At 34.2% G+C, this 15,353-nt stretch overlaps 1 protein-coding gene across 2 annotated transcripts in view; it reads right to left on the minus strand.

The window, feature by feature from the left end:
- Positions 1-15,353, minus strand: part of LOC143252295 (O-acyltransferase like protein-like) — a 41,396-nt gene that overhangs the window by 13,338 nt on the left and 12,705 nt on the right. Inside the window, exons 2-6 of one of the 2 annotated variants that reach the window (XM_076504207.1) lie at positions 13,275-13,368; positions 12,504-12,596; positions 8,103-8,268; positions 4,034-4,113; positions 2,141-2,263 (exon numbers count right to left, since the gene is read on the minus strand). In XM_076504207.1, coding sequence (XP_076360322.1) covers positions 2,141-2,263; positions 4,034-4,113; positions 8,103-8,268; positions 12,504-12,596; positions 13,275-13,368 — 556 coding nt within the window. Of the gene's footprint in view, positions 1-2,140; positions 2,264-4,033; positions 4,114-8,102; positions 8,269-12,503; positions 12,597-13,274; positions 13,369-15,353 lie in introns of those variants that run through there. The other variant, XR_013028927.1, reaches the window with a different exon arrangement.

Genomic DNA, 15,353 nt, shown 5'->3' on the forward strand with positions numbered 1-15,353 from the left:
TTTACTAAATCATCTCTTCGATGCAGGCCATCTTTGACGGTCACGTGGGACAGATGTAGCGAATGTTCTTTATTGACTAATTCCGGTAACTTGGTTTGGTTTAGTTTGAATTTCGCATGAATCTACATAATTTTATTTTGCTTAAATTATAACATGTATAATTTTAATAATTTATATTTAGACGTGTAAAAGAACGTAGTTAAACCTCTCATCATGACAGGAGGTTCGTGAATTTGGGCAGCAGGTGAGATAATGATTAATGAATATAGATGGCAGAATAAGTGGCCAGACAAATTGAACGTGATTCAGGTTGGTTTGGTTTCTTTGGAATTTCTCGCAAAGCTACACGAGGATTATCTGCGCTAGCCGTTTCTAATTTAGCCGTGAAACACTAGAGAGAAGGCAACTAGTCATCACCATCAACTGCCAACTCTTGGGCTACTCTTTTACCAACGAAATGTGGGATGAACTGTAACTTTATAACTCCTCCACGGCTGAAAGGGCGAGCATGTTTGGTGTGATGGGGAATCGAACCCACGACTCTCAGGTTGTGAGTCGAAAGTCTTAACCATCTGGCCATTCTGGACCTTTCCAGTAATTACGACTCGCGTTTTCCATGGTCTTATTGCTATGTCCCAAAAGAGTTGTAATTCTGTGACAAACAGTATTCATTTTGCTAACTTTCGAACACTCCAAGGAATTTACGTAAAACACACCCAAATATATATATATATATATATATATATATATATATATAACTGAAATTATTTAGTATGTAACCCTAAAGAAATTAGTGTCTTAAAAATCTAAACAATTAATAATACAAAATTCTTTAACATACTAAGATTGGACAGTTTGGATCAATGTGTCAGATGGCACATCTGTAGAGTTTTCACTGTTACATGTTCAGAGTTATTCTCCGTAGAAAGAAAGCTATTAGTTTTGATTCAGTAGCTTACAAAATGCAATGTTGGTCTTAAAATATAAATATTTGTATTTTATGCTGAGATATTTTGGTTTAATTTCTACTTGAAGTTTTTGTTACACATGATAAAGATGTTTTATAAGCTGCATTACCAACTGACATGCGACAGTACTCAACATTGTTTTCCATCGGTAATTAAATTCACTATTTTACTATTTTACATGATACTAAGTTTTATCGAATTCATAGCTTTTGTTCTAGAGTAATCATGTATAACTTAGTTTTATTATTAGTTTTATAAAACATAAATGCCTCATTTACTTATTTGATGCGGTAGTGTTTCACTCCTTGTTTTGTTATATTATTCTAAATGCTGCTGTTATTTCACACATTATTCTGTAAGTTACTTACTTATTTGCTTTGACATTGTGTTCTAAAACTTATATTTGTTTCACATTTCAGCATCTTTTCTCCACGTGATACTTTTGGTTTCGTTATCATGGAATTCTCTCTAGAGCATTACTTATTTACTTATGTCTGTATATTTTACTACAAGATATTTGTTAATTTCTTTTTCTACAGGATGTCACGTCTTTACTTCTATCGATGTCCTGTTTTATAACATACGTAAGTATATGTTCTAATTACTTGAACGTAATATAAATTAACATATCTTATGCTATGAGACAAAAAACAATTTATTTTATGTTGTTTTATTCATCAAGAATCTTAAGTTTTAGGAGGTTTGTTTGAAGTTCAACACAGCAGTACATAATGAGCTATATGTGCTCTGCCCACCACGTGTATCAAAACCCGGTTTCTAGCGTTGTAAGACCGAAGACTTGCTACTTTACCAAATAGAGGGCGTCTTAGTACGATTGTTGTTGTTTCGAATTTCGCACAAAGCTACTCGAGGGCTATCTGTGCTAGCCGTCCCTAATTTAGCAGTGTAAGACTAGAGGGAAGGCAGCTAGTCATCACCACCCACCACCAACTCTTGGGCTACTCTTTTACCAACGAATAGTTGGATTGACTGTCACATTATACGCCCCCACGGCTGGGAGGGCGAGCATGTTTAGCGCGACGCGGGCACGAACCCGCGACCGTCGGATTAGGAGTCGCACGCCTTACCCGCTTGGCCATGCCAGGCCATCTTAGTACGAAATAATTTAACTTTTCTGAGTTCACACCCTTAGTCACTAATGATACACTTACTTCGGTTCAGTTATAGAGAAAAGTAAAGTTGGCATCTGGTTGAACAAAGGTGTAAGAATACCCACGGTAATCATTGAACCAAAAATTCCTAGGGCAAGCAGCAGTTTCCCAACAATCGCTTTTCTAGTACAAGTGAAGAAAAAAAGATCACAATTTATTTATTGAGGTGTTAAAACACAAATACAAAAAAAATTTAATATTTGGTAATTAAAATGACCACTGTTAACAGTCATGAAATATCCAAGAAGGTACTTACAACATTTTAACACGCTTATGTAAAATAAAGCTACAAATAAATGAGATATAACAAAATTAAAAGATAAAATTTACAGTAAAATAACTGAACCTTGAAATCACAAATCTTGTGCAAGAGTCTTCAAAGTAAGTATTTAATAAAAGCTTTCTAGTCGTATGTTATCATTAGTCAGAAGTGCAGCACGCCAAAAGTCAATGTAAAATTCGTTGTTAATAGAGCGTAGAATGGAATCTTAAGTTTAAAAAAAATAAAAATTTTGCCTGACAATTCGAAACTGAAAATATTTATTATCAAGTTTAATTAATAAACAAACTTCTCTCAACAAGAGAAATAAACGACAGTTAAAGAGAAGATTGTGGTATAAGAGACGATAGGCTATTACGTCAGCGGAGAAATGAACGCGAGATTGAAATCATTTATAGCTACAGTACAGTGTTCCCTTGTTTGATATATGTTATAAAACAATTGTATATTGCTCTGACAGTCCCAATATGAACGAACTTCTTTAATGTTGTAAATGAACAACAGCAGGTATTCTTTTCAAGCATGAATTCTGTTTGCCGAATGTTCCACATTTTTATTTTAAATGCAGCAGTCTTTCATTTGACTCAGCCTCAAATAAATGTCATTGGAGTTGACAGCAATTTGCCCCTCCTAAAATCTGTATCACCCCTAATACGAACAGTTCAGCTTCCCTTTTCTTCCATATGTTTGGTGAGTGTATTAATTTAATATTATTTATTCTCAGCATTGGCCAAAATGTGGATTTAAAGAGCGTATCTTCAGTATAGCCAATCTATGGTCTCTATGTGTGCTGTATAAAGCTGTGTTCTTTATGGATGGGGGTCCACCTTCTATTCATAAAAGGGAGCAATGGAATTTTAGTGTTTTGTTGTGATCCACACAAATTATATGGGAAGAAGAAAACGTGCTTAGATGTTTAATTATATTTATTAATATATGTATAAAGGTGTTCCTTTGTATTGGTTTATTTTGGGCTTGAGTTGTTGTATAAGTAAGGCTTCTTTAATTTTGCGTCTGTTTAAGTTTCTTTCTTTGTTTAGTATTTGGGTGTTTTCTATGGTTATGTTGTGTTTATTTGACTTGCAGTGTTCGAAAACGTGTGAAGGTGACTTTTTATGTTCTTTGACTCTGGTTTCCATTTTTCTACTTGTTTCTCCAATATAGAAGTCGTGGCAGTTATCACATTGTATTTTATAAATAATGTTGGTATGGTGTTTGTCAGTGTAGATTTTACATTGTATAGACCTCAGTTTTGTGCCTGGTTTTTGAATAAATTTGGTATTGACGGGAATGTCATATCTTGTTACTAGTTTTTTGCCAAATGTTGGTTATTTTTATGCTGATGTTGGGAATATATGGTATGCAGCAGAAAAATAGTTTTAAATCGTCGGGTACATTTACTTTAAAAAATCACGTAACCATATATTTAAGTCTATACAAAAAAAAATATTTTATTTTTTGACCTAGAATCAGTGAAAACAACTATGATACAGAGAGGTTTCTATGCTGCTTCCCAGTAAAAAGAATCCAATCGTTACTATCAGTTTTATTGTGACGTAATATAATACGAAATAAATATTCCTAGCAGTAAATGTTGTTTTATCCAAACTTACCTATATAACGTCATTATAAAGACGGGAGACAAGAGAAAAAACTGCATTTCACAGGCCAGGTAGAATCCGTGTGAAACGCACTGAAAAAAAGAAAAAAATTATAATTGTTCAGTTAGAATGATGCACTAATTTAGTGTTACTGCTAAACCAGTTGTCTGTTCAAAGACGAAAACAAAGTCTTACTGAAACACCAGTGTCATTATTTATGCAATAAGTGCCTTGAAAAACATAAAGTACTTGTATTTTATATTTACTACAAAACTAATAAAGCTGTCTATTGTCGTCCCTAATTTTGACACATATAACCCACGGCGTAGCGTTATGCCAAATTCTAAACAAACAAAAGAAACCCTGATTTTCAACTTCTGACCAAAGAGATGGTAGCTAGACACCAGAATCCCAGTACCCGCTTTGCATGCTTCGGGAATGACTGTCATCATTTTCAACGCACTCAAAACCAAGTACAGAAAATATTTTGATATCGCTCAGATTCGAACCCGATTCGCAAGCTCCAAAATCCATAGTTCTAACGCAGAGCAAGCTCCAAAATCCATAGTTCTAACGCAGAGCAAACTCCAAAATCTATAGTTCTAACGCAGAGCAAGCTCCAAAATCTATAGTTCTAACGCAGAGCAAGCTCCAAAATCATAGTTCTGACGCAGAGCAAGCTCCAAAATCTATAATTCTAACGAAAAACTTCGTTCTAAAAATGGAACGAGAAATGTTTATAATTCTTAACAAAAGTAACATGCTTATATTTAATTATTTACCTTTTTTTATGTACTTTACTTGAATGAAGTGTCATATCATCATTATTATGTGAACCGAAACACACTGTGTTTCTAAGCTGGGTTAAAAGGAAATCACTGTCAGGCATAAATCTCCCGTTATATATAAACTGCAACTTGATAACATTGTAGGTTCTTAAACAACTGTTTTGTATATATCACTTTCACTTTAGGAAAAGCACTATATCATCTAATAAATCAAATGTTTCAGAACATTAATTAATCGTACACTTGTAATGATAACATGTTTATGATTGTTACTAATCCCATAAAGTTCGCGCCTAATGACCAAAGAAAGCTAATAATATCTGCAGATGTGATCTTTACTGCGTTCGTGTATTTTTCTTACTAACATGTTTCATTACCTTATACTTTTACACTATACGCTTTCAGTAAAGAAAAGTCGAGTTAAAAGGCCAGACTCTGTATGTTCGACTGCAATGTGCTACCATCTCGACGTAATTATAGGCAACTTTGTTCTCATGACCCCACGTATAAACACATTGAAGTATTTTTTGTTTTGTTGTTTTTTTATTTCGCGCAAAGCTACTCGAGGGCTATCTGCGCTAGCCGCCCCTAATTTTGCAGTGTAAAACTAGAGGGAAGGCAGCTAGTCATCACCACCTACAGCCAACTCTTGGGCGATTCTTTTACCAACGAATCACTATTGACCGTCACATTATAACGCCCCCACGGCTGAAAGGGCGATCATGTTTGGTACGATCGGGATTCGAACCCGCGACCCTCAGATTACGCGTAGAACGTCTTAACCCCCTGGCTATGCCGGGCCACGACATGGAAGTAAGAATGCGATGTGTATGAATGGTAAAGCGCGACTTTATTTTGTTTTTGAGCAGTCTTAACATAAAGTGAGAAATGGGTTTTATATATATTTACGAAGTATATATTTCAGGGAACTTTCTTGATTTAAAACAATAAGGATTTATAAACAGCTAATTATTCTTTTTCTTAAAACGTGTAATTGCTTTACGATAAGCGACTCAGAGGCACATCCCTTTCGTTAATCGTTTTACCCCACACCAAAGGTACGTATTTCAGCCATAGGCTTCGGTCACGTTTTACGTAATTACCCCACACTATTGCACACGTTATTTTGTATTAGTTTCCTACTTGAGTAAGATAGTATACTATACTAATATAATGACAGGTAAACAAATAACAATTTATCAGCATAAGGTAAAGTTTTATTAATGGTGGAACATACTACATGCTTTCTTGAGGTCTGATCTGTACCAAGCTAAGTTTAAGTCAATTAGGTATAGTTAGAAAATGCAGCACTTATTTTAAATTCCAGTTTCTATACCATTTTATCCCGTCTGGTGTAAAAATTTCCAAGTTTCGTGTATTTCAGAAACGTGCTACTGTTCGTATTTTATCAGAAACGCTCCACTGTTAGGACTTTAAAAAGCTCCTTTTCCTTCCAAGTTTGATGCCAATGTATATTTAACTGTTTTATCTTATATTGTACAACAACATTTGTTGACAATAACTATCAATATATATAGTAATTCTGGTCATAAAATAAATAATCGAAAACTAATGGGAATATCTATAGAAATTACGTAACGTGTATGACTCAAAGAGTATAAGATAAGTTGAATTGTAATTTACACACAGAAAGCGAAACGATCACTTTACTCCCAGGTAAGTGTAAACTTGAGAAAATTATCGTAAGTACGAGTAAAATAAAAAATAAGAAACTAACACGATTGGCTATTTCACAATTTAAGAAAATTAGCTTTTTTGTCTTACAATAACATTGACAATGAATACCTCCTACATGTAGATATTCACGTATTGTGTACTATCAGGTATGAAGGCACTGAAGATGATGTGTATGTGTTTGTTTTCTTATAGTAAAGCCACATCGGGTTATCTGCTGAGTCCAGCGAGAGGAATCGAGCCCATGATTTTAGCGTTTTAAGCCCGAAAACTTACTGGTATTTCAACTGGGGGCGCCACTGATGATATACAGGGTGTTTGGAAAGTCACTGTGCAGTTTTGTAATCATATGTCTATTCAGTCTATTTCAAGCCAGCAACTGATAGCAGTGTTTAGAAACAAAATAAGAAGGATCCAGGCCTGTATTGATGCCAACGGGGATCACTTTCAACATTGTTTGTAATTGTCATTCATATTTACCTCCTGTATTCTATATTGAAACATGTCTGTTAATAAATATATAAGTGCACAGTGACTTTCCGAACACCCTGTATTTGGAGCAAAATTTTCACGATGCTTTATTATAGAATATACAGAAAATGAACAAAGTTTTATATTAAATTATGTTGATATTTTATGAACTTTGATATTAAAATTTTAAATGCAGATATAAGTTACAAAGTTCAGAATTTGATGTTTGTAGCCCACCGCTAATACAGCGGTAAGTCTACGGATTTACAACGCTAAAATCAGAGGTTCGATTCCCCTCGGTGGGCTCAGCAGATAGCTCAATGTTTCTTTGCTGTAAGAAACACACACTGATGTTTGTATACATTACTTCGACATGAAGTAAAATGATAATTATAAATGATTTCGTAATAAAACACGTATGGAATTCTCTGATTTTCAGAAACTTTAACATATGTCTTTATACACACTCCCACTCACATTGATATGTATGGTGTCACTGGTTATTGTATTTTTAAGACTATGAACCAGTTTTAAAGGCGTTGCCGTTATAAGAATTATTGGTAAATATGGATCTCAGAAACTAGTAAATCAGACTAGTACTTGTTATTTTCAGTATCTTTAATATTGATCGATATCAGGCTGGTACTTCTGTTAATATTTAAAATATTCACTCCAGTAAATAAACTATTATTAAGGGTATCTATAGTTTCCACTGCTGTCAGGTGGCTCCTGATGTCAATGTGTTTCAGACTCAGAGGTTTCTGGACTAGTTGAAGGTTCTCTTTTCTGTATTGCTACCTCTTTCAGTATTAGTGTGGATACTTATTGGTTTCAGTACACTATATTTTTTATGTGCACAATATTTTGTTATGGCTGTCTGCCTATATATACTTCAAAAAATTACCACTTTAGGTAAATCAAACCATTGAATATTTGTGATTAGTCAAATATATATTAACATATTCTCGTCTTTGAACTTATTTCTAGTTTGTCAAGTTAGTTAAGGATATAAATAAGCGAGTTATTTTACCACTGCTTTTGTAGGTTACCAAATTAAGTAAGCTTGTGATGTGGTGATGGTATTACTCAGCACGTTATTGGTTTTACGTGTAAGAGTTTTCACTTACGATTTCCTCAGGCTTTAAAAAGTTACTTATGTACAGTAGGTTCGTCCACCAGTTTTTGCGGCATACTTTTGCTGAAGAGTCCAGTTTATCGTGCCAGAGAGGTCCACTTCCAAAGTTTGGCGCAATTATAATAAGTGCTGATATTAGAATGAAAGCCGGTGTTAACCTATATATATATAAAATATGAGTATTGTTATAAGCCACTCTCGAGAATGAGAGACTTTGTCTGTTAATATTTTCAGAAAAAATAAAAGAAATTATTTTGTGTAAACTTCACAAGTGTTTTTTTTTTAATTATAATAATTGGGTACTTTAACGATTAATTCTGCAGTTACTAAAATAATCAAAACAAAGGATTTTTTGCAGTAATAAAACATACACAGAAAATCACGTTGTGACAAACATTGTAACATTTTTCATGCATTACAAACGGTGCACAACCCATTCAATGTGTTTAAAACCTGCTGAGCAACAACAACATTCCAGCATCGAAAGTGAAACCTCATCTCTAAATCTGAACATTCTGGTATATCAGCTTTATCTTTTGTTTCGTAGTGAAGTTACTTTGGTCTAGCTGTCGAATCGAATCCCAATTTTTAGAAATTTAAGTCGGTGAATCTTGGATTTTTACTTATGCTGTTCCGTAATAATGAGAAAAATATCGCTATTATTCAGTAAGACTGGCAATGACTTAAAAACACAACTGAAATATTTTCAACTCGTTGTGACTCTTTTCTATTACTTTACTAGAAATAGGCCAAGTCACTCGGTTTGGCAGATGTAAGTTTACGGACTTACAAAGCTGTAATCCGGGGTTTGATTCCATGCAGTATACACAGCAAATATGCCAATGTAATATTGCTATCAAAACAACTAAAATTTGGCTGATGTCTATATATTGTTGATCCACGTGGACACGTGTATGATATGTGCTATACCAAAATCGTGTTTCAGAATGTACCACATTTAGAACACTGTTCAACAGTTTGTTTACTGTTCCACAACCATGGTTACTAGCATCATCAAAAAGAAAATTTTTTGCACGTACAAACTCAAGGATGCTCAGTTTTGGCCGCTGCTATTTCTTATAGAGGGATAGTAAAGATACTTAAAATAAAAAGATGCAATGAAGCTGTTACTAACATTTGTACATAACTAAATGATTGGACTGTTCCGTAACTCAAACTGAAGTACCTAAGTTGTACAAGGTTGAGAATGGTAAAACTTGCCTCGGTAATTTGCATATAAATACTAAAACTTTAAGTAAGTCTTTCGTTAAGGTCCTTCCGTGAGTAAGTAGTTGGCGAACTTACAGCGCTAAAATCGTTCAGTTCCCCCCACACACACACACACGGTGCACAGAATGCAAGCAGTGTAGCTTTTCACTAAGATGACAACAATCTTTCATTAGGTAATGTTTGTTAGAGTGTGCATTCTGTAGCACAAACTTAGGTGTAAAACGATGAAATTCAGAAAGGAATCATCTGTCCTCTTATATCTTGTGAAAAATATAGAATATTGGAGTGAATAAGGATACATAAACAGAATAGTATTGAAAACTGTGAATGTTCTACAACATCTGAATGCAATCCTAACCAAACAGAGGAACATATATATGTAAAAACGGCTTGTTTGGGTTGAGAAAATTTTTTATGTAGAGGAGAGAACAACGTTTCGACCTTCTTCGGTCATCGTTAGGTTCACAAAGAAAGAAAGAGGTAACTGACCGATAGTTGATCACATGTTTGAAGGGGGTTGTGTAACTGTGTGTAGGAATGTAGAGAACGTGATTATATGTTTGATTATATCTATTAATACAGGTATAAAGGTGTTCCTTTGTATTGGTTTATTTTGGGCTTGAGTTGTTGTATAAGTAAGGCTTCTTTAATTTGGCGCTTGTTTATGTTTGTTTCTTTATTTAGTATTTGGGTGTTTTCTATGGTTATGTTGTGTTTATTTGAGTTGCAGTGTTCGAAAACGTGTGAAGGTGACTTTTTGTGTTCTTTGAATCTGGTTTTCATTTTTTTACTTGTTTCTCCAATACAGAAGTCGTGGCACTTATCACATTGTATTTAATAAATAATGTTAGTGTGGTGTTTGTCAGTGTAGTTTTTACACAGTATAGACCTTTGTTTTGTGCCAGGTTTTTGAATAAATTTATTATTAACTGGAATGTCATATTTTGTCACTAGTTTTTGCCAAATGTTGGTTATTTTTCTGCTGATGTCGAGAATATATGGTATGCAGCAGTATATGGTTTCATGATTTTTTAATTAGTGGGATATATTTACTTTTGTTAGTTGATTTTGCTTTTTGTCTAGGTGTGTGCGTGTAATATTTCTTACGGTTTGTGGAGGAAACTTATTGATGTTGATGAAGTATTGTTTTATTTTGTCTAATTCATCGTTAATTTTATCTGGTAAGCATAGTTTTATGGCTGTGTTTATTTGGTTTCTTAGTATGTTGAGTTTTTGTTTTGTTTCATGTGCTGAGTCCCAAGGAATGTATAGTCCAATATGGGTGATTTTTCGGTGGATTTCTGTTTTAAATTGTAACGGTCCTTGTAATTTTGAGGTTAAGAAATGATATTTGATTGCTTTCTTCCTGTTCACATGTGAAGTTAATGTTGGGATATATAGAGTTAATGTGATTGAAAAAATTAAGTGTATGTTCTGTAGATATGAATCCCTCAATCGTGTCATCTACATATCTGTACCAGTATAGTGGTGGATGTAATGCTGTGTTAATTGCTTGTGTTTTATCTTGTGTCATAAAAATATTGGATAAAACTGGTGATACTGGATTACCCATGTTTAGGCCATTTGTTTGTATGTAGTTGTGGTTGTTGAACATGAAGTTTGTCTTCATCGTGGTGAATTTTATGAGAGTTGCTAATTGGTTCCTGGGAATGTCTGCTGATGGGTTAGGGTCTCGAATATAGAGTTCCAAAAACACCCAAATACTAAATAAAGAAACAAACATAAACAAACGCCAAATTAAAGAAGCCTTACTTATACAACAACTCAAGCCCAAAATAAACCAATACAAAGGAACACCTTTATACCTATATTAATAAATATAATCAAACATCTAATCACGCCCTCTACATTCCTACACTCAGTTACAAAACCCCCTTCAAACATGTGGTCATCTATCGGTCAGTTACCTCTTTCTTTCTTTGTGAACCTGACGATGACCGAAGAAGGTCGAAACGTTGTTCTCTCCTCTACATAAAAAATTTTCTCAACCCAAACCAGCCGTTTTAACATATATATTTTTCTCTATAAGTGGATTTTCTCGTCATCACTGAAACAGAGGAACATATTTGGAACTATGTAATAGGACTAGCTAGACCAGTGGTTCTTAACCTTGTTGGAGGTACTGAACCCCGGAAGTTTCGTACTTGCATTCACTGAACCCTTCGTAATCGCAAAAATAAAATATGATTTTTTTCAAATTCAAAATTATAAGTAGATATTTTATTGGTGCACAAAATGAACCATGCATCAGTTGCACACAATATCACTGTGTTCAAAAAACAAAACCAACAAAACATGAATTTCACACAAAAACACACCTCCGCTGAACCCCTCAGACTGACTCACCGAACCCAGGTTGAGAACCACTGACTGCTAAACTTAGAATTTTAATTAGAAAATAGGAAATAAGCCTCTTAATATTGATAAATGTTGAAAGGGATTGTTGCTGAGTGGAAAACTGTTGGAAGTTGCTATCTATTAGCAGTCTTAGAAAAAAATACAGCCTCAATTGCCCTTTTTAAAAGTCTTGAGACGACTGGTCAAGGAAAACAATAAAAATAATTTAATCGAGTTTAAAGGGAAAAGAAAGCGGAAAAATAAATGCAAGACCACAAGAGAAAGAAATGTTGTGAGACATTAGGAATATAAATTGCCGGTGAAGTTATGTAAATGTTTTGTTCATTGTTAAGCACAAAGCTGCACAATGGACTATCTCTGCTGTGCTCACCTCTGATATAGAAAGTCAGAGCTACCACAAGAGGAAGATCACCCGTTTTCTTTGTAACCGTTGTTCACCAGGTAATGCTGAGAATAGTTATCGGTGGATCAGGGATAAATTTGTTTGTTTGCTTGTTTTAGAACAAAGCCACATTGGGCTATCTGCTCTGTCCATCGCAAGGAATCGAACCTTTAATGTTAGAGATCTCACTCCGTAAACTTACCCACTAGGGAACTGGCAATAAACCTCGAGGATTATAAGGTTAAAAATGGTATGTCGATATCTGCATTTGGTAGAACAAAGATTACCATTGTTTAGCTATGAATAATAATAAAATTACCTTTTAATGTACGCTTAAAAAAAGTATATATCTTACACGGTTATGCTCAAATGTGCTTTTCCATATTTTCAAACCGCACTTACCTCCAATAACGGTGGATGTAGAATTTCAGTAAATTCAAGTGGTCTTGGTTTTCTCCAAGCTTTCTCAGTGTTCGGTGAGTAACTAACAAGCCACTGTCATGTTGTACATAATTAAAACCAAACAAAATATTTAATAAATAAATATAACATGTCGTTCCAGATCTCAGACGTATTTATTGTAATCAGATATGAACTGTCCGAGAAAACAAGATATGTTTAGGTTTTGACCATAGATTCATAACATACATTTAAAACTAATTTAGAAAGTAACAGATGGTTAATTAATCACTTATTAGCGTATATTAAGAAGTAATGTTTATCATATTTGGTCCTTTTGATGTGAGAGAAAACAGCAACATATATATATATATATATATATATATCAATAGTTTTGACCATTAACAACCCCTATTACTTTCTGTAAGTTTCTTTTCCTTAATATACAATGACTCACAACTGAAAAATCAGAAGAAAAATGCATTTTTTAGTTACCTCGAAAACTAAGATACACTTCCCCTATTAACTGGATAAATTATTTATTAGGTTATTGATGTTTATGTAGACTTTACTTAAACGCCCAAGCATTTAAAGAAGAAGAAAAAGTGCAAATATATCATTAATATGTCATCCACGTATAACGTATCTTAATTACCACAACCATTAATATTTGTATCGTATTTTAGTGTTTATAATTATAAGTAACTAATATGTATGATTGCAGTTCAATGTAATAATTATAGTTTTTAATGAAATTATTCATACAGAACTAACCTAATGAAGAAAAACGTGTCCACAGCAAATGTAGTTTGAATAACTAACTGGAAGGCTAAGTCTTTTCCTAAATCCAAAACTTTTGTCAGAGCACCTGGAATATGCAAGTTAACAATATGAGTGCAGAATTGTCCACTAACATGTTGGCTTATTTATTGTAGCATACATAAGGTGTAAACTGAAACACATTTGAAATGTTTGTAACTGTGGTATTAATTTTAGTTTTTATTAAAGTAAATGAAAAATAACGAGTTTTTTTACTTTAACAGCATTCAATTAACAGGTAAATTCGTTATTTCTATTTAGTTTTCAATATTATTTACAATGACTACCACTCCTAAAATAAGCCATGAATTTTAAACGAAGTTAAATATACATAAGTTGTAACATTATAATTCGTAGCTAATGCTCCCTTCCCCAGCGGGCCCGGCATGGCCAAGCGTGTTAAGGCGTGCGACTCGTAATCCGAGGGTCGCGGGTTGGCATCCCCGTCGCGCCAAACATGCTCGCCCTTTCAGCCGTGGGCGCGTTATAACGTTACGGTCAATCCCACTATTTGTTGGTAAAAGAGTAGCCCAAGAGTTGGCGGTGGTTGGTGATGACTAGCTGCCTTCCCTCTAATCTTACATTGCTAAATTAGGGACGGCTAGCACAGATAGCCCTCGAGTAGCTTTGTGGGAAATTAAAAAAAAAAAACTTCCCCAGCGGCACAACGATATGTCCGCGAACTGTTACTCTAAAAAAACCACGTTTAGATACCAGTGGTGGGTATAGCAAAGATAGCCCATTGTTTGGCTTTTTGCTTAACTATGTACAAACAAACGTCATTAACACTGCTGTAAAACTGAACATTCAGAAAAACATAGTTGTCACGTGCTATTTTAATTAATGTTTTACACAATGAAAGGTTCCTATGAAAAAATCAAACCTTCAAGTATATTAAGTCATCTTTTATTTACTCCATTATGACTGGTATTTGAGCACCTGGAGGTTTGTTTATTTATTTGTTTGTAGTTAACCACAAAGATACACAATGGACTATCTCTGTTTTGCCTACCACAGGTATCGAAACCCGGTTTCTAGCACTGAAAGTCAGCAGAGATACTGCTTGCCACTAGAGGGCGCACCGGTAGAATTTTGAGATAATAAAATTTGGATAATAAAACAGTAACTCTCGCAATGAATGAAATTAACACTATAGAATATTCATTATTGTAAATGTTATTAACTAAATAAATTGTCGCTTCTAAAAAGCTTAAGTCTTGAAATTTTGGAAGATAATTTACACACAGTTTACAAATTGTTGATTGCCAAGTTACAATATCTGCACTGAATCATCCCATTGAGTTAAACAATGGTTACACTAAAATTGTGAGTCATTTATAATGAAATATGCGAGTGCGTTTGTGTTTTTCTCTTATAGTAAAGCCATGTCGGGCTTTACATTCCGCCGAGGGGAAACGAGTCCCTGATTTTAGCGTCGTAAATCTGTAGACTTACAGTTGTTCCAGCGGAGAATTACATAGTGAAATAAAGTTCAGTTATAGATACACAAGAGCAAATTGTTTCTACCTTTTGTGATGTAAATACTGACATGACAAGCTAGTTAAGGCACACGACTAGTAAACTGAGGGTTGTGAGCTCAAATCCTCTCATCAAACATACTTGCCCTTTTAACCGTTGGTAAAATAATAGTATAAGACTTGACACAAGGGGGTGTTCACTCGCTCTCTTCCTCCTAGTTTATCATCTCATAGTTAAATGACAACAGTGTAGATAGCAGTTGGGTACCCCACCGGTTTATTTATTTCACAATTATATCCAACATTAAGGATTAGAAAGTTTTCTTTTAGAATATTCGTCTGTATATATACAAGAAATGAAGTAATTTCAATTTTATTATCAACTTGGATATAAATTAAAACAATTTAGTTGCATTTCGCGCAAAGCCACACAAGGGCTATTTGCGATAGTCGTTCCTAATTTTGCAGAGAAAGACAAGAAGGAGTGCAGCTAGTCATCACCACACACCATCCACTCTTGGGCTACTCTTTCACTAACGAATACTGTGATTGACCG

Source organism: Tachypleus tridentatus, chromosome 6 (assembly GCF_004210375.1).
Source record: "Tachypleus tridentatus isolate NWPU-2018 chromosome 6, ASM421037v1, whole genome shotgun sequence".
NCBI classification, from domain to species: domain Eukaryota; kingdom Metazoa; phylum Arthropoda; class Merostomata; order Xiphosura; family Limulidae; genus Tachypleus; species Tachypleus tridentatus.